We start from the raw sequence: 25,729 nt of genomic DNA on the forward strand, positions 1-25,729 counted from the left end.
TCCCAAACGCAAATTGACATTCGGGAGTGAACCAATAAACTTAAATTGAAACTCAAATTTAAGATGTTTTTGTAGAAAATAATCCATAATATTAATCAAACTTTGCACTACAGTAGATCTTCGATTACCCGGGCTCTACAGGTTTTTATGAGCAATATTTGACGTTGGGTAAGAGCATGTGAACATGCTTGTTGTTATTTTATGTTTTAGCACTAAAAATCTAAATTTAAATTCAGCATTTTAAATCAGAAATAATTGCTAGGGCTAAAATAATTCAAACAAACATATTCTAACAACTTCAAATTAAATATTTTTCAAAAGGTTTATTTTGATGATTTTAAATATTAAAAACAATATATTGGAAATACTCAGTCAGCCCAAAAAAGGCCAAATTATCAGTGTGAATTAAAGGAGAACTAGCAAATTCTCAAGATTTAAAATAAATCACAAAAATAAATATATCTCGTTAGTTATGGTACGTACTGTATATTTTTGTAGTTGTACTACGTATTTTTATGCAATTTAATTAGTGTTTAATGTTTAAATAACAACCTTCATTAACGAGAGACCATAAGAATTGGCTGGTATTGAGGATTTCGAAGTATGCAACCTCAAACTTTATGAAACCTTTTAACTCATTTCGATTGAAATGGCAATTGCTGCAATTCTGGTCATTCTAGTGTTAGGTTATTGTCTATTATTATAACACACTTTCGAACGGGTCAAAAATGTAGGATAAGAGAACAGCTTCCTAATTTTACGCAAGCCTTTTTATCACTTTAACATATGTTATACAATAGAGCGCCGAATATCTGTGCCATCGGGATTCGACATTTGTCGGATAATCGGATAACACGGATAATAGGCACATATCCTATTTATGATGAAATTATCGTGAAATGTATCATAGGTAGGTCTTTTTTAGAGTAAACTTTATTTTTCCTCAGTGTTTTATTGTGGCAAAAGAAGTTGTAGTTTTTTTCTTGAAGAATTTGAGATTATTTTATCATACACAATTGAGTCTTTCAATTTTTCCGTTAACGGTGTTACCCGGAGTATGTCAAATTTCTTTTGGAACTGTCATTTTCGAGCTGCACGGATAATCAGACAACCGGTTAAATGTCACCCGGATAATCGTCGCTCCACTGCAGTTGGTCATTGAAGACTCTAGTTTCTCCTATCGAATAATGCCAAATATTGTTTATCACAGTTTATCATTATTTTTAACGTATTCAAATTATTTTCCAAAATATCTAATGAAGTTGAATTTAACTATTAAAAGAATAAAACTAAGCCCAACATACAGTTGCATGGAAGGTGCTAAGAACGATCGCTACAAAACACTCTAATGTGGGCCCCATCCGCTCCCATGAACGCTTCCCCTCGGTAAAATAGCTAACGAGCTCGAACGGCTCCACTTGCCTCCTTTGCACTTGCCGCAATATTTGCCTGGTTGGTTGGCACACTGGTTGTTACCAGCAGTTCGCACTTCCGTCACGTGCATACGAACGTACCACCCACTCGAACCACGGTTGGCATTGATGACAGTTGTTTGTCGATAAATAAAAGCGCCTTCTATTAGCGTAGCGCCAAACCAGCTACGCTAATCGTTCGCACAACCCATCGGGAGGTTTGGTGGTTTGCTGGCGGGGGCGAGAGGACGTACCGGGCCCGCTGATAGAAATCCCTCGCGAGTGTCTCCAGCTATTGAACTGCAAAAGGGAAGATGTGTTCAACAAACCCCGTCGGCAATTGTTGCCGGGTCCCGTACCTGTCAAAACGAGACACCATCGGTTCCTCGGTTCTGCACGGTTATAGAATACACTCCCGAGACACAAAACCCTTTGGCAAACCCCAGGCCCGTGTGCAATTTAACGGTTCAGCTACGCTAAACGAAGTAACAGGGTACCCCGAGTAAAAGAGAACCCCCAAGAACATAGAGTGGGATAGAGAGAACGAGTAGTAAAGAGCCTACTACCGAGTGCTGCGGTAACGCCTTTATTGCTGGTAGTCAATAAGCGTTCCAAATTTGATGGACATAGGATACGGCCGTAACCCGTCGGCACGGCTGTCGGTAGCAGACGACGCAACACGCGCGCGCCTTGTAGATGCGCGAGCGCCATCCTCACTGAAGCGCCGGCTCGGAAATTGTTTAAATTAAACTGATCAATTTCAATCAAGCCCGCTCTAACTTTTCAGGGTTGCGTTGCTGTGCCTGCCCCTGCCCCGTTTCACGCGCCAACAAAGACAACCCTTGAGCTGCCGGATTTAGCTGCCGTGCTGGTAGCAAACCAACGGCATTGAAATATTTCGGCACGGTATCCCCTAAACAGCGGTGCGCGTACGAGACAAAACTTCAACCACCAAGTGGATTGCCGAGCTTTGCATAAAATCTTCCACTGCCGAGGAAGGATTTGGCAAACACATTTCTACCGAACGGCACAGAATATTAAGCTGTTCGTCGGCTTTACGGTACGCCCCCGGTACAAATTGGTCCCATCTTGGCCTAAAACCCATCTTGGAATCTCAATTTGGAATGGTTACAACCTTTTTCCTTTTTTTTTTTGACAGAAAGATGGTACATTTATCGACTGCGTGCCGTCACCAAAGCTGTGTTCCCGTTTTGTTTGGCCATCGTTATAATGGCCGGAACTGCTTTGCCGAAAGATTTATCCCCAGCAAGCAGGCAAATGCGCCCTTTTTTGAGGAGCACATTGATGGAGCTATATTGCTGGCTTGTTTCGTTTCCTTTACGGTGTCCGGCAGCAAACAAACTCCTTGGGGCTCCACATTCCCATTTTCAGGGAGCTTCATAATTCTACCTCTATCGGTATCTAGTTTCTCTCTCCAACGAAAAACGGTGCTGCGGGCAAACTGTTCATGGGGCAGAAGTTTGATTGAAAGATTATCGTTTCTATGATTATGGTGAAAGTTATCAGAGGACCCTCAGACCCTCAGATACATACTCGACCAATCATCTGTCATATGCAGAACTGATTGTCTGAAACAATTCCTAAAATTCTAAAATTACATTGAAAAGTATTGCTGTTTAGAGCTATGAACTATGATGATTGATTCTGAGTGGTCGCTAATCGTTGCTTTATCAAAGTTCTTTTAAAATTAACTGACGTCTCATAATAACATTAACTAAAACATTGATCCGAAGAGCATTTTTATGGAGAAATAAATGATTTTTATTAATTTTATTTTATGCTGTTTATGTAACCACACTTTAGGTTCTATCTAACTCAGCTTAAAAAATATCTGATGTCTCACAACAACAACACCCAAACCCCCTCCCAAGCAAAAACTTTTCTCATTTTCAATTCTGCCAAAAAAATGCCATGACAATTCACAATCACCAACCGACAACAAAAAAAAGCTTTACTAAAAGCTGTTGAACCGAAACCCCGTTCGGGGTTTCACATCTGACGAAGGTGAGAACATTTAACACAACTGCTGACCCACGCCCCGTAAAGTCCAACCGACCCTAAAACAACAAAAAAATAAGCGCTACAACAAAAGGGGCCTGCACACACTTGAGACAATGGCAATGTGCTTCGGTAACGTTCATAAATCATAGACCCAGTGGAACGCACTCTACCTCAAACGTTCGGAGCGAAATCACGTTTTTCTTCCGTGAACTACCAGGCGTCTCCATTGAAACTCACCTCGTCGAGAATTTAGGAGAATCACAATTTTTTATACCGATCGTAGGAGGCACGCGACCAAAAAAAAAACACAATCTTACCAAGAAAACTTCACGAAACAGTGCGTTCCGCGGGACCCGAAGGTACGCGGACTCCCGGGCCCGGGCAAAAATTATTTCATGTTATTTCTGCAATCCATTCCCCGCAATCATGGCGCAACCCCATTCTTCGCCAAGCCTCCTTTGCGCTGCGTTATGATAACAGTCGCACGGCTGTCGTCACCGGTGCCATCTATCATTTCGGTAGAACCGTGGGAAAGTACGCTCACTCCCGCAGCATCTTTCCATTTACCCATTTTTCCCCCAGAACGAACGCGATGCGCGTTCGCTTTCTAAGCAGCGGAACGAAACGGAAGCAAATTTGTCAATCCGGCGTGCGGCTTCGTGGCCCCCTTTTTTTCGTGGGGTCTTACAGATGTCTTCCCGAAACAAATACTTCCGACCGACCGGCGGTACATTGGTACGATGGTTCACAAGCATCCTGCCTCCTTCACAAGAAGGGGCCCCGAAGCCCAGTGGCGCTCGTGACTCGATTGAGCTTGCTCGCTTCGCCAGCGAGTTAATACACAGTGATTTATGATCGTTCACATCACGCTTCCGGTGAACGTGTGGCCAATTCCGACACCCCCGGGGGGGGGGGGGGGGGGGGGGGGGGGGGGGGGGGGGTGATGGACGCGGAAATACACCGATGGAGGCGCCCGGTTGCTGGTACACAAACCGGAAAAGAGCACAGATCCGGGAAGGATCGCGCCGTTTGCAAAGCGTAAAAATGGGAAAACATATTTCACCACACACGAACCCCTTTGCTGGCGTGTGCCGAAAGTCGTATCGGTGTAGAAAATAATCTTCATACACATGAAAAAAAACAACCCCATCCTCATCACCTTAACTTAAAGCTCCATTTTACCTTTTTAAGGGACAACATCGGTTGTGCTGCGAAGTGTCGGCGTGATCCAATAAATTTCCCACGCACCACGCGGCGCGTACCCTTCATACGGTACGCTCATTTGCATAATCATTCGGTACCCGGTTTATGCACCCTTTTGGGGCAAAGTTTGGTTTGGCGTAGGTGACGACCCGCAATGTTCACCAAATGTCACAGCTAGAAAATGTCAAAGCCCCACCTGAGCGCACCAGACGTGGTAAAGGTCTTCAGAAACCATCCCCTTTCGGCTCGAAAGTTTATGCCCCTCGGTACAGAAGATTCCTCTTCTTTTTTTTCGTTTTGAAGATTTAAAGTGTTTTATGATGATTTGGTAAAGACGCTAATAGAAACGAGAAAATGCCAGGCCAATAAACACTGATACAAGGTGTACGCAATGTTGATATCCCATAGAGGATCGTATTTAATGCTCAGTTTATGTTCTATTCTTGGTTTGCTACTACTGTGCTGCTAGTACGCATTCCTTGCTCGTTACCATCTATTCTAAAAAAAGGTGTGTGTATGTGTGCAAATAAACGAAGGAGTTTCATCACATTTCACAGAAAAGGGGGTACGAAAATGCATGTGAGTGTATTGACCGGAGTGAATGGTACATTCCAAAACACCCACACAGACACACACAAACACACCATCCCTGGGTGCTGTGGGTTGTGTGATTGGTCTGTGATATCTGTGCAAGCTTTTACAGAGAAACATTCATATCACGTACGTAAGCAGACATTTCGAGTGCGGGTGTGTGCTTGTGTGGAAGAACGGTACGCCGTGTGCAAGGAATGCAAGTCGACTGCTTTCTAACCCCACCCACGGGGCCAACGCCGTTCCTAATACAGGTAACTAACAAGCTTACACTTTTGTCACACACTAGTTGCATAACTTTAGGCGCACTTGCTTGCGCTCGCCTAAAGGTATGCAATGCACATGACAAAAGGGAGCAATTTGTTTTCAATTATTTCCAGCACCCGGGGGGAGGGGTTTGTTTTTTGTTAGCTACCATAATCAAATTTGTCGCCCGGGTAAGTTTATTCCTCTTGTGAGTTTGTGTGTGTGTTTGTGTGTGTATTGTTTAGAGTTTCGTAAAGTTGTGTAAAAGGGATTTTTGATTGACTTTTACAGTGTGCTGTTAATGCACCTCTTCCGATGGTATATTCAGACAACAAATCAAGCTAATGAGTCCTGCTAAAACGGGAGTTTCTTATGATATGTGTAAATCGAAAACTGTCAAGTGTCATTAGTTTGCATCCAGAGTAAATAATTAATCCGAAACCAAAAAGGAAATGGGTTAAAAGGGCCCTGCATACGCAATAAAACTCAAATCAAATGCATGAAAGTAATAAAAGAAAACCCTGCACCAACCGATTGTTGCATCCAGAGCACAATGTGTAATGGTGGATAGCATTTAAACCAGAAATATGTCTACCAATCCGTGACAAGAGTAGTGGAGCTGTTTCATACTATTTGCCCTGCTTTCTGTTTCTGTTCACGCAGCAGCAAAGTAAAGGTGTCGAGAGTGTAAAGTAAACCATAAGTGAACAAAAACATAACGAAAAAAAGTTTCCAACACGGTATGACTGTACGCGCTATTCTATTCTAGTTAGGAAGGAACCGGACCAGTACAGGACCCGGTCAGCCATCGGTAGTACCTTGACACTTTAAACCCTGATGTGCAATCCCGTGCAGCATCGAACCGCAGTGATCGCAAAAGGTTGGTGTTATGAAAGTGTATCCTTGCCATTTGTGCGGATTTTGTGCCTAGAGAAAGAAGTAGAGAGAACGGGTAGAAGAGAGAGAGAGAGAGAAAGATGGTGGAGAGAAAGTAGAGAGAAAAAAAATGGAACAGGTGCGCAAGAAGTGACGGGTGTGTTTTACGCTGTTACTTTTGCTGCTTTGCTTGCGGAAAATATTAATTGCGTTGATTCAGTTACGTTCCGTTTGTTTTTTTTGCTGTTCTTTTCCGTAACAACAATTACGGGTATAAGATTTGCAAGCGTGGTAACAGAAATTGACATAATAAATGGTGATAATTATTCATTGTGCTCAACTTATAAGATGGAAAACAAAACTTGGGCGTCGACTGTAGAATTGTAGGCTGAATTAAGCTGAAAAAGTTGCTTTATAAAAAAAATGCAAACAGAAGAATCGAAGAATTATAGAAGATGCATACGGATGCTTTGGCAGTACATAACAAAACGGTATAATTTTAAGTTTATTTATGGTTTTCCGCTTAAATTTCCGTTGCAGCAGAAATAGATGCTGAAGTGAACAGTTGCGTTCACTGGACGAGTTGTTTAAGATATCATTATCACCACTCACACTCGCAAACAAACGCTCTCAGATGACGCTTCGTATGCAAAACACATTCACTCCTTGAAAAAAAAAACACTAGTAATAGTTCTTCACACTATGAAACAAAATTATATTACTTCAAATTAAAATAATTAAAAAGGGAACCTAAATCTTAAACCAGGAAAATTCTACAATGAAACAAATCAAGAATTTATATCAGTCGATCAAGCTTTTGTAAAATTTTGTTCACAGCCGTTATAGGATTATAACGTGCATCCTAAAACTGATTGATCGCTCTGTTCCTCTCTCAATCCTGCAAACGATGACATTTATTCTAGCTGAATCGTTTGCATGTCCCACTAGCCTTTCCATTCTGCAGATAATCCACAGCTCAAATACATCGCGAAAAAGAAAACGAAAGCTTGTGTTAAAAGCATTTCGATCCGAACCTCCATCCTTCAAGATAACCTTCCTCCTCCTTCCGGGGAGGAGGATTAAAGGTATTGAAGATCGAGCAAAACAAAAAAAAACAAGAAGAAGTCATCCGAAACGACCCTCTGCACACGGACTAAGCCCACATTAGTGGCATCGAAAGCTTTCGGATTGTTCTGTCACCTGTCAGGCGAGGGTTGACACTGTTGACATCTCTGCCTTTCCCACGCCTCCCTGACAGCAGCAATCCAAATCGGGACACACGCCACCATCACCGATTTCTCCGGTTTTTGGCCATTTTGTGGGGGGGAGGGAGTAAGTTTTCTCCGTTTTCAGTTTCGTCGTAATTTGAGCCATTGTTGCTGAGTTAAGTTTTTTCCGGGTTTTTTTTGTTCCCATCCGTAGTGTCGCAGAGCTTTGGACAAAAGTTTGGGTTGTACAGGAAGGAAAGTTTTTTGTATCTTTGGCGAACTATACTGATACCTACACGAATGAAATAGTCTCCGCATTCCATATGTCTGTTTTTCTACTACAAACTCATACCAAACGGCTTTGTGACCTTGGTGCTGTTGAAGCCATAAAGTAGACGTAACAAACTATCGGTCCACAAACTGTCAGGCTCAAAGGTTCCGGGCGAGTCCGATTATCCAACATGAACCTTTCACCTTTGACAAACATTCTTCCATTGCCGTTTTTTTTTTGTGCGGAGTTTCTGCGTTTCGACCATCAGCCCCGGAGTGCTCCGGAAACTAATCAGCTTGAAAGTTCTGTCGGTCCCTGTTGCGTAACGTATTCGTGTGTGGCAGCTGGGTTACCTAATTTCTTGCCTTCTGTTCCAAGCGTCCCATGTCTCACTACCAAAAAAAAAAACCCTAACCGTCTCCCACTCAAGGAAAGATTCTTTCCTAGCTGTTTTTTTTTCTCTTTGTTAGCTATCCATATCAGTTAACGCATGTTTCTTTTTTTCTTTGCTTCTCACTTCAATGTCACAATGTCTTCCTACTTCTGCAGTCGATCACGACAACGTGATTACAAGCAAAACTACGCGCACCCATACCCATGGTCCTTGTGCGGTGTGCCTCACGTTGTGCGGCACTGCTACAAAACGTGCTCAAACTTCCAAACTATTGCCGATGACGCAGATCTACGACATGCACGACAGCTGTAACGAGGCTCGAAAATGCGAACGGCAAACATCAGCCAAAACCGATGAGCTTATCGAAGATGTTACACTTCTTTAACGCTTCTTATCGAACGCCCAAGCAGTGCCCCCGGAAAAGGGCAGAACGAGTTCTTATCTTTCTTTCCCCTTGCGACGGAACCGTCGCTCCACTAATGACTCACGGCCGATAAGATCGGGGCTGTTGACATTAATATATTGGCTTAAATTTGGCAAATAACACGAAACGTTCAATAAGCGTGCAAGCAATAGGGTGGAAGGTTTATTTCCGTCAATGACTACCTTCAAATTCTAGCTTAGAAAAGCTAAAAATGATATTAGAATCGTCAGTTTTTGGGAGCGCATTGTAGCCCTTTAATTTAGCAGTAAAAGAAATCCGCCTAAAAGTATGCATTCCGCATTACAAATGATCTTTTTTAACGGTTTTTTTTTCTTCCATCGAATTTGTTAGCCATAATTGACATGGATATCTTTAAGCGCATCGCACTTTACTGATCGTGCTGGAGAATTAATACAACCGTTGTACGACATTCATTTTAATTGAGATTAAATTCATACTTCCAAGCAGACTCCATCTGCAGACAGATGGGAATGGGTCCCCACCCTTTAATCGAGTGACAAATGATCAAATGTCTCAAGAAACGATTCACAAACGTGCACCGAACCAACCACCGAGCAAAACATCATTCATCTCATCCAGTCGGCGAGCTGAGCTGATTTACATTACCACCGGATTACCCGTTGTTCCGCACCGGGTTGTTTACACAACACCCCGATCACGGAACACGGGTTCACGGGGCCACAGCCATAGACGCGCCATTAATTAGCGATCCCGAGCCCGGGCGTCGGGCAATGCGACGCAGTAAGTCGCACGCAGTCATGCTTCAGTCGTGTCCAAACAGACGACACTTCGGTCGCATCTGTACACCGGCGCACCGGGAAACAAACTCTTCTGGCCTTCTAGTACCGATTTTCCCCACCGCTGGTAATCGGTAAACACTTTGTTTAACATCGTTTTGAACATCTTTTCATACATCATTTACTCTTGTTGCTGGTAGTGTGAGATATCACACGGTGTGAACGTGTTCCTGCAATACTGTCGGCCCTTATTTCGTTTACCTAGTGCAGGAACGTACCTATCTACATCCATTGACATTTGGACGTTTCTTTCTGATTTTTGTTTCCTCTATTTTGCCTGTTTGATCACTCTTTTCCGGTTCCGACGGTACAGATATATCAGCTATAGTTGGTCGTAGGGGTACGAGTGTTACCACTCAATAGGTAACAGCGTGTTTACAGCCAGATTGTAAATACCTTTTTGCACGACGGATATTTAGAGTTGGCGTTCTCTTTTTTTTCCCCCCCGTGCAACACCTCAGCCCACTGGCTAAGGGGGGTGCACGCTGTGATGCGTAAACATACACGCTCGCACTCTGGCGCACCGAGAAGTATCGGAAGAAAGGAAAAATTTCATCCCCCGGTGACAGATGGTCACAGCGGATAACTTACACCGCTCTGTCGGCCATGAGTTCAAAGACGACCAACGTCGGCGATCGTTCGTGATGTGGGTCGTCTTCTATCGGCTGCAAATCGCCATATTTACCTCAGCCCCCGGGATGACCCTTTCCCGCTGGCTGCTCCAACCTGTCAGCTGTCGGAAATGGATGACCGACCGGCTAGATAAACATTGCGTACAGGGAAAACTGCAGAGATGGTACCGTAACCCTGTCACACGCACATCACCGATGGTAACGATGAAACGGTGCGTCTTCTGAGATCTGAGAGATCCGAACGTTTTTTTTTTTTTTCGTTGACTTCACGAAACCATGGTCTTGAGAGTGAAGACAAGCGATAATTCCGTCGAGGTGTACAAATAAATATGAAGTGTAATGAAAAATTGCTTCAAAAACCATGGGTCGATGGTTTATCGCCCCACCAACCCTGCAACACCATGGCGGCTTGGCGATCGATTTCGATCAAAAAGCTTTCCAACCTGAGCGGCAAACAAAATAAATGTTACAAACCACCGCAACCATTCGCCTTCGTATGCTTCGGACGATAAAATACTGCAAAAACCGGAATCAAATTTCGCCTTGTTTTCGCCTTAAAGTTGGCCCGCACAAAATGGGCCTTAGATTAAGCTGTTCCCAGCGCCGAACGGTGAAGCGAGGGTGAAAACTTTATCACTAGCAGTCGTCTTTCTTCATGATTTCGTTTCGTTCCTGTCCTTGAAGTGTTTCTTCTAGCGCCTGGCGCCGTACACGGGGTTCATTTTTTATGGTACCCATTCGCCGTGTGACAGCCTTATCAACAGGCATCGTGCTTCAAAATGGAAAGCAATCATGGGTGATATGTTTGTTTAGCTTTCATTCGTTGCTTCCCAACTGCGTATGGGAGTTGATAAAACAGCTCGATTTGACACTTCGACTTTTGGACGATGAAATAAAAATAATTATAAAATGTTATTTTAAATTATATTGAAACAAGCGAGCTCATATTCTAAACAATTCAACAAAATAAACAATTATCTCTAAAATTATCATTCACACCTTTCACGTTCATACATTTCTCACTTCATGTTGAAACATTTAAGATTTTTAATTTACTTACTAAATTTACGACTACCTACAAAGCATGTAGAGTAAACCGCTCTACTCTACTTATGAAAGAACCGTTTTGAAGATAAAAACATGTACAATATTTAATAAATAGAAAAGAAAGAAGAAGAAGAAGACGAGGAAGAAGAAGTAAAAAGGCATGCAAAACAGTTTCCTAGCTCGCACGATTGCGATAGCCAATCATTAAAGAGTTCGAAACAAAAGCGCCAACTAGATTAAAGGACGACATAGAAACACACGACGTCTAAAGCAGAAAATGACAGATTTCAAGAGGAGAAGTTCGAAACACAAGCCAAGTTTCTCCGCCTGCTAAGCAGAGAAGCCCGATTGCCATGGTGAAACAACATGGGTGCCTAGATGCAGATGTGATGCTGATGATGTCGATAGAATGTGATGAGTGGGTTGGTTGTTTAGCTTTGTTGCAGTAGAATACCTTTAGTGGTCTTTTAATGCTAATATTGCGTCGGTGTTATGTACCGAAAATATGTGTTTGTGTAAGAGATAAAACAAATCGTAAATAGACAGTAAGAAAGAATAGAGCAAGAATAGCACTGTTATGGACGTGTAGCAAGCTAACGCCACACGGGACAGAAGGGTAGTGAAATCCGGGACGGAAAGAAAAGAAACATAAACAGTGGTTCGAGTGTAATGGAAAGAAAAAACACAGTGACAGTATTGTTACAGCAAAACAAAAACAAAACGTAATAACAGAAACGAACGTCAAAAAAACTGAGATGGTGTTGATCTTTACCTGTACACTTAAGCCCCTGGTGGATCAAACCGTACAACAGCGAACCACAGTGATCGCAAAACGTTGGACTCGAATAGGTCCACACTTTAAACTCATGCTTGGTACGGGTGTCCTATTTGGTTATGGTGGTGGTATGTGTTTGGTCCGGAGTGAGGTTGGATTTTTTTTTGTTATGTTTCATGTTTAAGTACAGGGTTTGCATGTGTGTGTGTTTTTTTTTGTTTGACACATGCATTCGATTTTGTTCCACAATTTCCAAATTGGCCGCCATGATGAAAACGTGAAGGTAAAGGAAGATGTAGGTTCATTTTTTTTAATTTAGTTTTTTGCATCGACAGTTATCATATTGAACGGTTTGAAGGTCGTGGACGGATATAAAACAAAAACACCCGTGACAGTGATATTTGTTTGTTTGTTGTTGAATCGAAGGACATTGGTAAGTTTTGATGACGGTGGTAGTGTTGATGATCGAGTGGATTCAATGGTGGAATTCAATGAAAAATCATGAAATAAAGAAAATTAAAAACGGGATAACCATTAGAAACAGTTTGACACAACATAACTTAACGGCTAAACGGTTCCTAAAAATTTATCTAAAATTAATTACAGTAGCAAGTAAGAAGCGCGGAATAAGCAATGTTTCCTTCTAAAAATTGATTTTTTTTTGTTTTAAGGTAAATTTTCAAATCGATATTCTTCTTCGTTGGATAACAAATAAACTAAAGGTAATTCGGTACGCTTTTCTAATGATTTCAAGAAAACAAACATGATTGGTGCGTGGCAATTTATATATTAAATGTCAAAGCGATAATCAGCGAATTCTATTCTATGTTTGTCTATTCTAGAGCACACACACATTTAGACATAGCAAATCGTAACATCCTCCGGAACCTCTTTCAGGGGTATTTTTTGCTTATAGCTTTCTTGCTGTCATTAAAATTATTCCAATTGTGTTTAATTTATTTAACTTTAAATTCTATAAAGCGCCATATATTCAAGTGAACTATAAATTCTAATCTGGCACCAGAGGAGAACCGATTGGTCTTCAGCAGTAATAGCAGCAGCAAAAAAGAGTTACATACAACAAAACATTTGGCACGATGCTTCTAGCCAGCACAGTGTGCCCCTCTATTCTAAAGCACCACTGAAGACCACTCAATCGCAAGGGATGCTCACTGCACTAAGTACGAAACACTATCGTAAACTCGGTCTATAAACTAAGAGCATTTACTGTTCGATTTTACTATACTATAAAGAGAATTAATTTCATATATCCTCACGCTTATGTCATGCACACACACACTCGCGCATTGCAATAGTAACAGGTGTGACAATTGCAGTAACAATGTGCCATATGTTCACGATTTTTACAAATACGAGGGTTTGACCTATTACTACCTATACTAAACCTCTTGGAACTGTTTTTTACTGAATGATAGCTTTGTTGCGAAAATTATTGTAGAGAAATTACCCAAAAGTCGAACGAAAAGCAGAGAAGTAACAATAAAATTTGTATTTTATTAATTAAAACATTTTACACCTGCTTGACGTAAAAAACGAATCGTATCAGAAAAATTTATATAATTCTTAAAAGGAAGGCTCGGAATAAAAAAAATCTATGAGATTTCCAAGTAGCTTACAGGGTTTTCGAGGCAAGTCGCATCATTCGATCGTTGTCCAATACTTTGTTTTTTGAAAATGTCAACTTAATCCTCGAAAACCCTGCAATTCTTATGACGAAAATTAGCCATAAAAATCATTCGTGTTTGGCGGAAAATTTCAGCTTCTCCACATCCTTTACGGTCGATAATCCCGGCCAACGAACGATGCTTCATTCCAGATGTCATCGTAACGCGCTCGCGCGTACGCTTCATTTGCATTACATTTCCTTACCGCAGCGATTTAATTTAACGCCCAGTTAACCGTTTTCATTCAATTAGCGAACGCAAACGATCCGAAGAGGCAGGCCCGAAAACAACACACAAATCATTACGCACACCGCCTCGGTGCGGGAGATGATTTGTTACATGAAATGCAAAACCAGAGGTATGCGAACCCCGTGGTGTCGACACGGCCGACGGAGGGATAGTCAAAATAAAACATAAATTACACTTCCCCGAGAAGACCCAGAAGGTCCCGGGGCCCCATGCAAAAAGGGGTCGTAAAACAAAGTGCAAAGTGTTTAAAGGAATAGTCACCGGCAAAATTAAATGAGTAAAACAAACAAAACAAAACGAACCGCAAACCGCATCTGCGCGAGGTAGCGCGAGAGTTTTCCGCACTGGAAGGCACCGGGTAAGATCGACCTTTGGATGAAGCTATTTTTATTCCGAGCCCTGAGGAAGCAGGGGAAATCGGGATTGGGGCGAGATCTAAACGTGAGGCAGGAAAATATATGGAACGTGCTGCGCGAATTCACTTCGAAGCGAAAAAAAAAGGAAAGCCGCGATCCGATAATTATTTTAGAAAAAAAACTGTCCAACGCTTCGCAATAATCAGTACAGCTTGATTACGAAAACAAACTAATATTATCCTGCCAATGCATGAAATTAAGAAATAATCAAGGCAATATGTTGCTTTCACTTGCAAGCTTACGGTTTTATGCGAAAAATAATTTTGCATACTTATATTGTTTTCTAATTCAAAAAAGCATATGTTTAATCAACACAAAATTCGATAACATTGTTTCCACACTATTGCTGCAACAAAATACTCGAGTTTTGCATGTAATGTAATGTAAAACGATTGTACTTACATCGGAATCGGCTCCCTTATCCGCACCCGGACACTTGAAGGTAACGTACTCGTGACATCTTTTGTGCACGACAAAGGAACAAACTGGCGAGGAGGAAAATAATATAGAAAGTCGTATAGTCGTTACAAACATTTAACAAAATTGAGAAATTGGAACAAAAAAATGGAAAAGAACATGTAAAACACATAAAATTGTAATGTAATACAAAATATAAGCTATACAAAAAAATATGATCATCAAAAAGTAATAAAAGAAGTTAGAAACTATTGTAAAAATGTATTATTAATTAAAACAAAAAAAGGTAAAGCAAACAAAAGGAGAAGAAAAACATCAAACAAAAATGAAAACTCTTAAAGAAAATTATAAAATATCCATAAAATATATGGCAAACCTACCTTGACATTGGAATCCTTGCTTGCCAAAGCCCCTGTTTTGCGTATTGATAAACAATTAGCAGCAATAATGCGCGCCCATTGAGTGTACCGCACGACGACATGACATGGAAAGAGACAAAGAGAGGAAAATGTAATTATTTGACACACTGATAGGATTACCGAAGCAGATGAACCAACAGGTGAGTTAAGGCCTACCATTCACTCTTTGCTCCTGTCAGGCTGGTTCCAGCTCGTTTGGGTTCGGTAAATATTTTACCCTAGCCCCAAATTGATCCTATAAAAATATACCCTCCAGCAATGTGTCGCATGTAAACCCCCAATCAATAAACAAATTTAAATAAAATCTTCAACTTCTATTCCGGTCCGGTACGACGTCCCCCTTCAAGTCTCACTTCGATTCCGTTGGGAAAGGAACGGTTTTATGGGGGGCGTTTCACTGCAAAACCCATCACGACAAAACCGCACGCACGTCGGGATTTTTGCTGCCGGCAAATTGTGTTTCTCTCCTTCATTTGGGTGAAATTGATGAAGTGATATTACATAAGCGTCGGAACGAGTGAGCGTGTTTTTTTGCTTTTTTCGTGCGGAGGCCAAGTGACGCGCCGTTTGTCATAATAATTAAATTTTTCCGTACACTCCCAGCGTCACAGCTTGCTGTGATGTGTGTTTTGGGGTACCCGGCTGCTTATGCTTTGGCTTCATTCGTTACAGTCTCGTCCATCAAACGGTAACAGCTTTGCCGAACAGTGACCACGAAACCGAAACAACACAGCACGGTAATTCAATTCTCGTTCGTTGCCTAAAGTATGGGAGATTATTTCATCGCTGTAACCGGCTAACGTGTTGGAAGGTTGACTGTTATCCGTTTGGGAATAGTGTCTGCTGGTTGAAGTGCTTCTCTTACTCACTCCTTTCTGTTTGTCAATGATTGAAAACATCTAGAAGGCGACGATTAAGCTTATACTGGTTGAAATTTCATATGTGAGTCGATCGCTGCTTCGATTCACAAACATCTTTAACCACAACTTTAATCACAACTCACGCATCTCACAATCGCTTAATGAAACGACTTATACATAGGTAGAGGACGATGGAGCCTCTTGTCGCTTTTCACTTTCATCGAATATTATCTACTCCACCCCAAGGTAGCAAAAGATTAAGCAAGAAATTGTAACTACTTTTCAACCTCATTCTTCATTCATGAGAATATTCAAATAAATCATATATATTTTATTCCCTGAGAGCGATGAGAATTTGAGATCTTTCTACAGCCTGTTCTGTTCAGGTGTCTCGACGATTTCAGGCTCGTGTCATGTATTATCAAACTATATATAAGTCTTTTTCACTGTCACTTCTTCTTCACTTCGAAATGTCACTATCGTAATTTACAAAATAATATTTCGATCTTTTTACAATTATTGCCAGGGGCAACTGTTGTTAACATACTTATAAGGGCTCATTCAATTATTACGTAACGCTGATAGGGTGGGAAGGGAGTTAGTACCAGCGTTACGATTTGTTACATAGAGGCAGGGGAAATATCTGCCATTCCGTTGGGTGTTAAGTGACAAAATTGCAGTCACTAAAACTACTTTACCAACAAATGTAGTTAAACAATCGTAATTTTAATTAAAACCTTCAAATCAGTCTTTTCTTAAAACAAAAGGTTAGTCAAAAATATGAATTATTAATGAGAAGGAATAGCAGACAACGGCGCAAAAGAATTGCTGGTAGTGCTGATAGTACTGATACATAATTTACGTACGAATTCTTGGCCCTAATAGATTACATCGATTCGCCAAGGTATTATGTAATGTAAGCTTCGAGCTTCTGAGAAATGTTGCTACGTTTGGGATATGTGATGATTGAGGACTTGTATACGAAGCGTCTTCCGGTAATTTATCCGGTTTATCTTTATCTAGAACCTGGACATGGTTTAGTTAACGTGGTGCATGACAATTATATCAATTACATTGATGAAACATACAGACTGCCTGAAAACATAACTTTATGCAGTTTCATGGCTGTATAAATTGGATTATTTCCTTTAACCGAATACGATTGAATTAAATGGATTACTTAAGAAAATTTCATCAACTTTTTTCAAGCAAGAGTGGGAGAGGGGATGTTGACAAAATGTTACGTAATCTATACAGGGGGGTTGCGATCAGTGTTACGTTTTGTTACAACAAGGAGGCGGGAAGGGGTTACGTTGCGTTACGTAATAACTGAATGAGCCCTAATATTCTCAAGCAAAACCACATTAAAAATAGCAAATTTCCTTGAAATGACTATCAAAGATTGGTTTTCGGTAAATTAAGTCTACGGCAAAACAATTCCAAACCGAAATAGATGTCAGAGAAAAACAACGTACAAAATTCGCGTAACTCGAATTCATTTCATAATATCGTTTATATTTAGTATTCAGCAATCGAGTGCTTCTTTTCACGTTACGAAGCACATTGATAATTGTTATTTTTACGTTAATTTCGACAATTTGAGTGAATCCTAATGAAAATTATTTCTTATAATAGAAAAATGTCTATGTGAAAATTTGACATGTAAAAATAAAGTATGGAATTTCACGTGCAAAATTACACGAACTTGTCGCGTATCTCGGCTGTACCACAACATTTTTTTGTTCTAAGTGCACAAGAGCGTCACCCAGGTTTGGACACACAGTGAAACAGTGATGTAATGACAGTTATTCAGTATTTCTTTTCAAAATGGATGCAAAGAAATGAATAAAAATAGTGCTCAATCGGTTTTCCAACATCGTGCTTTCCTTTTCCTTTCTTGGAAATAACAAAAAAACCCCGAGCAAAACAAATCAATAGTTAATGTGTTAATCTTTATGCAAATATCATACGCCAGTCCTGTGACAACACGCGCAACACCAATACGCTTGTAACTTTTTGTTTTCATTCCCAAAAACCCCTTTTTCCACTTTAGCGTACTTTCCCATCACCATCACATTCACCACATAATAAAATTCATATTTACTTCCACAACCGGGCAGCGGTGGCCCTCCGCGTCGGCTCTCCCGTAATTGATCATCAGCCGAATCGCCCGAACACCGAAACACGTGACAGATGCGAACCCGTAAAATAAACCGTATAAATTCCGGTTTCCGGTTGCGCTTTGATTGTTCCGTTCGCTTCCATTTCCAGTGGCTCGAGGCCGCCCACTTGTGCACGCATGGTCGCAAACCGACGCGATTTGCCGTACGCGTGTTTGATGAAGCGTGAATGCCTGTGTATACGGCCGAGCGGAACGCATCGAACATAAATAAACAGACAAAACAAACACATTTTGCGCTCAAAGAGTAATCCTTGCTTGGAATTTCCACCTTCCACCGGTCCTCGATCACTTCCCCGCAGGCAGTGAGATGGGTATCGAGTATTAGCCAAATATTTTCCCTCATTTGATCTTCAACTAGTGTGCAAAAGCCTTAGTGTCCCCTGTTCTACCGCACCACCATTCTAACGGATCAACATGAAAGGTTTCCCGTTTTGAGCATTGAATTTTAAAGCAAATCAAAATAGCTTCTACATAATTTCCTACGCCCCCCCAAAAAAACCTCCAACCTTCCCAGGGTCCTCAACCAGAGTGCTCGAAAGGTGACGGAAAGGTAAATCGGCACAACGTGCACGCATCGCTATACCGGTTTGCTCTTTATTTATTATGGCGTGAAAATTAAATGAGCTTCTCCACTCCTTCTCGCAACACGGTGGCCGCGGCGGTGGCGCCGGATGGTGAAGTTCGTCAAAAAGCCTATCAAAACCCATCATCCATAAAGCAACAGCTTCCGACAGCAGCAGCCGAACGGGACGGCATATGGAACCGGTATCGTTCTGTGTCGCCCGTAAAATCTCCCGTTCCTAGCCGGGCGCCCGTTGAGAGTCTTGGGTTTTGCGTTCAATAATTTACACGCATAAATTCCAGCCCACGGTGGGTGCACTTTTCCAGCTGATTCTCGGCAAACGGCAATATCCGGCAGATTTTATTGCAAAGCAAATCATTGCCCCCCCCCGGTAGCTTGGTATGGCTGTTAGACGACCGAAGACCGAGATAAGACCGTAGACGCCGCGTAGGCGAAAGGTGACCGAATTAATGCAAGCAACGAACGAGCGGGCGAACTTCTGGCGTGATCTGTCCTCGCCTTCATTTCCTCCCATTAGCCTAAAAATTGCCAAGAGACATATAGACATAGGGAGAGAGAGAGAGAGAGAGAGAGAGAGAGAGAGAGAGAAAATGCTATGCGCATCAATATTCCTAACGACAGCGGAAGGAATTGCTTTCCCGAGCTCTGCGGCCCAGGATGAGCAAGGAAGGATCGAAATTCGAAATGAATATTTAATCGTGTAATTTATTCGGTTTCACTTGCCTAACAATTCATCCACCCATCAAACCTCCCCGCCCCCCAACCCACCTCCGAAGGAATGGAAGAATATTCTCACGCACTTATCTACCTTATCGGACCCACCACCACCCACCCATACAACCCAAAACCGTGTCCGCGGGGTTCATCATCGTCGAAACCCATTAACTCTCGGTTCGATGCGAAAACCTTCGTGCGAAAATGGCCATCTCGTACGTAATGGTACCACACGGAAAATACGGTGATAATGGCAAACCGTGGGTACCGTGTTGCCGGTGAACGAACGCGTTAACCTAAACCGGGGCTAAAGCAAAAAACAGAAGAAAAAAAAAACAGCTCTCTCGTCCCTTTTTTGGCCCCGAATGATGGATGATGGTCCGATACGAAGGATATCGAGTTCGGCGTAAATTAAACACCACCCTTCGGAGCGCGGCATTTTCACTCTGCTCGTTCGCCAAACCTTCCCCAAAAGGGTCCGGCCTTGCCCAAACCTTCCATACCGGCGGAGGTTGATTTATTTCGCCTACCTTTCATCCATTTGCTTGATGGTTCTGCCATCTCTTTAGTTATTCTAACGAACGGAACCATCGTTGTCATCGATTAACATTTTGTTTTACTCTGTATCGAACAAAATCTTCTTTAATGGTGGGTTTCATCCGCATGTAAACGATACGCTTATTAGATGGAAAATTTTTGAATAGGATTTAGTGCAAAAAAAAACACACACATTAATTAGATTGGTTGAATTATAGCATTCTTATTCGTTTAGAGATGATGAGATGAGTTAATGGTGAGCATATTAAATGAGAATGAGAGAGTGAGTTGAATCCCTCACTCACTAGCAAGTGAGTAAGTTAACGTGAATCTTCTACGAGAAGTTTCAAAACTCACTAATGGCATGTCCAATATGTCAAATACATCAGATAAGAGTTTCATTTTCAATTTTAAGAAGGTTACTATCAACTCACGCAGATTGATTCGAATTTCAATCTTATATCTAAAACTTTAATAACCGATCCAGATCAAGATCAAGCCAAAGAGTTCGCAGTGCTCGTTACTATTCTCTGTCGCGCAACCCATCACAAGCCCCAACCATCGTAACTTCAACAAGTTAGAAATTACTGTATGAGGATTACTTTAATATCGGAATTAGCTAGTGAGTTTAGCTCCGCTTGACTCAGCCAAAGAGCTTGCTATATTCATCAACTCCTCGTGCCATACGGGTCACTAACGATCATCTTTCTGGGAGGGTATGAGTCCATCACTGATCAAGCGCCCCAACCAACATTCAAACCCGTACATTCCTTACCATTAATTAGTTCCAAAATTTAGAACCTAAACTTCCTTAAGATCAAGGTGAGTGAATGGGTTTAGCTCCACTAGTGGAGTGGATCAAGAACCAGCTAACCTAGTTCGCAGTACTCGTTTATATTCGTTGTCGAGCATCTTCATGGGAGGGATAGTTTTAGCGCACTGATCACGTGCCCCAACTTCATCGAGTTAGACATTACTGAATAAGAGAGGAGTTTGACTCCTCTTGAGCTCCACAACTTCTCATACCGAACGGGTCACTGACGACCAATTTGTTGAGAGGGCATGAGTCCTCATCATGTCCGCCAACCATCATTTCCTTAAGATCTTCGAAACTGACAGGATATTTGCACCGCTATACAGCTCTGAATATGGTTATCGTTATACAAATTTTAGTTGGAGGCGACGCATAACGTTTCCATGGTAACATTATTTCCCACATCCATGGATCTTTTTTTGTGTGGAGCATTTTTGATTTCACATCTCTTCTTTAAACTGCTTTCTTTCGCTATGCCTTCTATGATCCCCTCACCAACAATTTATTTTTCCATGTATATTATGGTTTTACCAAATGGAAGTCACACGTATCGACGTTCACAGATGCGCAATTTGAGAATTTGAGAAAGGAACACCAAAAATGACAGAAATAAAATTAATATATACTAATTTGGTACACTAGAGATATACTATTTAGTATACGGTGTATACTATATTAGTATACGGAAATATGCTATATTAGAACAAAAAAAATATATAAAATAAAATTAACAACGTCCATCAATTGGGAAGAAACCCTCTTTTTAAACATCTTTGAGTTTACGTACACAACGGAATTCTGTTGCATAGCCCTGTAACCGGGCTGATTAGCTAGTTAAATTAAATTGAATTATAATACATTCATCTGTTTTAAAACAGTTTAGAGTGTAATAGGTGGATACGGCAAGCTACGATACTAAAAATTTTCATTTAATCTACTTCAACTTCAGTTGTCTCTTATTCGCGTTATTTAATGTATTTATCCATTACACAACTGTTTCTTAAAATATTAAAGCTTCAAGATACGTTTGTCCAGAAGAAAAGCTTCCAATTAAAGCATTTTTTCTTGCCTTCACCTTCAACTGCTACCACTGCTACGACAATTATTACACTTGCCGTACCGCAACAAAGACTTTGATCCATAGACACGCCGTGAAAGAATAGAAGAAAGTTTGCTACTGTATAATGGTGGCTTTTTTTCGCGTCCAGCAAAGTAGAGAAGTCAAATTTCATTCCCAAACCAAGGAAAGCAACCAAAACACAGATGAGAAAAAAAAGAAACAAGAAACAATCACCACCGACAAACAGCGCAAACATGGCCAACGACGGTACCGAAACAGTTTGCTACAGCCGGCGGCCGTCAACCAGCTGCTGCTGCTGTTGCTGCCATTGAAGAGGCAAGAGAAAAACCCCAAAAACGAAGCCACCCATTGGTAGCCCTCCCACGTGTGCTCCCACAATCCGTGCTTTCAGCATCTACGGCTATTGGTAAATCCATTACCCAGCGGAAATCAACCGAAACGCGGCGTAAGAGCGACCAACAAAACCAAAAAAAAAAAAACAAGTTGTTGCCCCGCGAACAAATGCCATAGGAAATTTGGATCGGTTCCCAAAACTTCCCTCAACAACAACGGGGGAAAACGGAAAAGAAAAACACAAACCCCCGTAAGCATTGTGCCGATGATACTGTACTGTGGATGTGGTTTGAAATTGAACCAGCTACCAGTACTGCCGGCCCCGGCACCTTTAAGACGTCAAAAAAGCTAGCGCAAAAGCACTTCCAATGTCCTTTTGCCACCCTCTGGCAAGCGCTTGCGAGGGAAGAAAATGCAATATCTCAGAAACGAACCGCAAAAACAGTGGGAAAAAAAACACAGAAACTAAAACCAACGACACGACGCGAGGTAAGCAAGTAACCCGAGCGAAGCTGGAAGATGGCTGGCAGGCAGTTTTGCAAGCCGTCGTGGAAAAGTGTGGCCCTCCGGGGAAGTCCCATGCAATGGGAAGAGAAGCCCCAAAAGCCGGACAAACTCGTTGGGCGACCGAAGCAGAAAGGAAACAGATTGTGGGAAATTGCGAAAACGCTTAATAGGAAACGGCTTTCACACGGACCAACCGAATGGGTGGTGACTTCTTCATTCATTTGCGACAGGGCGACCGAAACGAAAGTGGAATGTGAAAGGAAGAAAAAAGAAACACAATCAAATAAGAAGAAGAACAAAAAGGAATAAATTAAATTAAGGTAAATGCAAGCAGATTTATTAGCGAACAATTCAAAGTAAACAAATTAAATTGTAAAAGAACTCGGTGAAAGAATGAACACAAAAAAATGGAAAGATAACTGATGTTGTTACAAAGCGTTATGTAACATCATGACAGCAAACGAGTAAATCATTAACCATTGGTGACAATATAGTTAAAAAATAGCTATATTGCTATTAACGACAGATGAAAACATTAAGTTAAACTAAAAGATAAAAGTTGAAACATAAAGAAAAAAAAATAAATAAAAAATAAATAAATGAAAAATGAAATGAAAATGAAAATGAAAAATGACAATGAAATAAAAAACAACTGTAAAATTATTAAATAATGGTTCAAATACAAAAAATATAACCAAACACAAATACAATACATCAAAATATTACTCGAATTTGAAAGAAACAATTAAAAGACTGAACTTTAGCAAAGAAAACGAAGAATGAAAAACAGCAAAGCTGTAAATATTACACGATGATAAACAATAAACACAACAGTTAAAATTAAACAATATTAATTGAAATAATTTTAGCTTTACAAGCAAGCACAAACAAATCATAAATTGTGTTGATATCCCATATTTTATGCCATTTTGTTTCAAGTCAAATTAAGTTATTTGGTCAATAATGGTGATAATTTGTTTATTTTTCGCCCGAAATGTTCGCTAGCGTAGCATTGAGGTACTTTTATACTGTAAGATTCAATGGCCCAACAATTAACTGAACTGCGCGGTAGAGCAGTGAAACGACCTGTTACATTTCGCCGTAGGACAGCAACAGCGCCGTAGAAATTGGTTCCGCGTATCGCGCCTTCCGTTACCGAACCAAACCATCCAGGAAACTGGTTTCTAGGCTTCTGCTGCCTGGTTGGAACATTGTGTGAATCTTCTCAAATACTTTTCCAATTTTATTTTTCTGTGTGTGTGTGTGTGTGTGTTTTATCTTTTTTTTTTTTGAGCTCACTGAAGTTATTCTTCCCATTCTGAAGATTGTGGGCTTTCCTTCCACGTAAAGTTTTCCTTCTGCAGGCTACCACATTGTATGTGTTTGCTTGCGCGCCTGTGTATGTGTGTGTAAGGTATGCCCTCGAGTGTCACCCAACAAAAACGAGTGTAAAAGAGAGAAAGAGAGAGAGAGAGAGAGAGATCGAATAAGAAGTTAAGGTTGGACAAAGTTTCGGAAAACCTCAGTGCAAACACTTGCGTCACCCCCTTAGGTTCCCGGTATGTTCCAGGCATATACACACACACACCCACAAAAATGGCCTCTCAGGACGAAGTTGATTCCCGGTTCTGGAGTTTTTCGTGTTTTATGCTATTATTTCCTCATCCACTACTCCTTCGCCCTCCCTTTAAAAAAGCTTCACGATCACCGGGCAAAGTGAAAACTCTAACGAGTTCCAGTAGCAGATAGCTGCAGTGTTGCAGAGCGGGATGAAAACATGGCGGTTACGCCTATAGACGATACCATTGCCTGTAACACCCTTCAGAAAGATCAACATTTCGGGCGAAAACTGTATTCATCGTGCGCTTTTATATGTGTGTGCTTCGTTCGCTAAACAGTGCCTCAAATTCCTATCCGGTACGTTGTTCGAGCTGACTTCTTATCGTGCCTGACAAATATTAATTTAGAAGCCCGAGTTATTTTTTTATTTTGCTTCTTCGCTTCCATCAAGATTGGTCATTTTCTTACGTTCATAAAAAGTGTACACACTTTTTTTCTCCTCCTTTCAATAACAACGTAAATCCATAAACGGAAGATTGTGCTGATGTCCAGAAGGTGCCATAGTCACCTCGTTCTACCTCGGCGGGTTATCGTCGTGATAAAGTTTGGTTCCTTTTTTTTTCACCCCCCCTGACTCCTTTCCCAGTGTCGGGCGAAGGATTTCTTAACCAAAACCCAGCGCACCCTTAATGTTTTTAGTCACATTTTGCCGCATTTCTTATCGTTGTTCCCGGATTGGATCGCTCGCTTCTGCAAACGGGCAACAGAACAGCAGCAGCAGCACGGACAAGAAAGGCTGGTCGAGAACATTTAGGCGTTGACGTGATGAATGACCGATGTCAGATCAGGATAAAACTTTCTCCTTTTTTGTACCTTCGCCCGGGGAATATGTCTTTAAGAACCTTTCCCCGGAGGGGTTTGGTTGGATGGCCGGCACTAGAAAATATGCTTTTCAATTTGTAAAAGTTACTCCCAAGGATTACGCCATTTAAAGCAATTAGATTAAAATAAATTGACTTTTTAAAACATTTTTTTCCAAAATTTTCAAGACCCTAAAAAGAGTGTTGTCTATTGCACAATGCTATTTATTTCATTTAATTATTAAAATTAAGCAATTTTACACAAAGAAAACAATTCGCGATTCTAATTTACCTTGAAAAAGATTATTTTCCAATAAATTGCATAATTTCAGGCGTTTAATCGACCTACTCGCGCCTAAATGTATGCTATGCAAAGTCATGAAACATACATACACGTGTGGGGCTTTTCATTGCGCGTTTTTTTCTCTCAATTCCACTTCCCATGCACTCATCAACATTCTTCTTTGGCCCGCGTTCCTCATTTCAGCTAAATTAAAACCACTTCAATATTCAGCTTGGAATGTTGATAAATTTCATCAAGTTCACCCATCCCGAACGCGAGTGTCACTGACGCGTTTGCGAAAGCGCGACAC

The 25,729-nt window shown here is 41.2% G+C and overlaps 1 protein-coding gene across 9 annotated transcripts in view; it reads right to left on the reverse strand.

Annotated features, from left to right (window-relative positions):
* LOC128297517 (protein kinase C, brain isozyme-like) overlaps nt 1-25,729 on the reverse strand; it is a 71,556-nt gene that overhangs the window by 16,402 nt on the left and 29,425 nt on the right. For all 9 annotated transcript variants that reach the window (XM_053033180.1, XM_053033179.1, XM_053033178.1 and 6 more), the window contains 3 exons: nt 15,067-15,098; nt 14,672-14,754; nt 11,917-12,028 (listed from right to left, as the gene is read on the reverse strand). In XM_053033180.1, coding sequence (XP_052889140.1) covers nt 11,917-12,028; nt 14,672-14,754; nt 15,067-15,098 — 227 coding nt within the window. The remainder of the gene's footprint in view (nt 1-11,916; nt 12,029-14,671; nt 14,755-15,066; nt 15,099-25,729) is intronic.

This window comes from Anopheles moucheti, chromosome 2, assembly GCF_943734755.1.
Source record: "Anopheles moucheti chromosome 2, idAnoMoucSN_F20_07, whole genome shotgun sequence".
Lineage (NCBI taxonomy): Eukaryota > Metazoa > Arthropoda > Insecta > Diptera > Culicidae > Anopheles > Anopheles moucheti.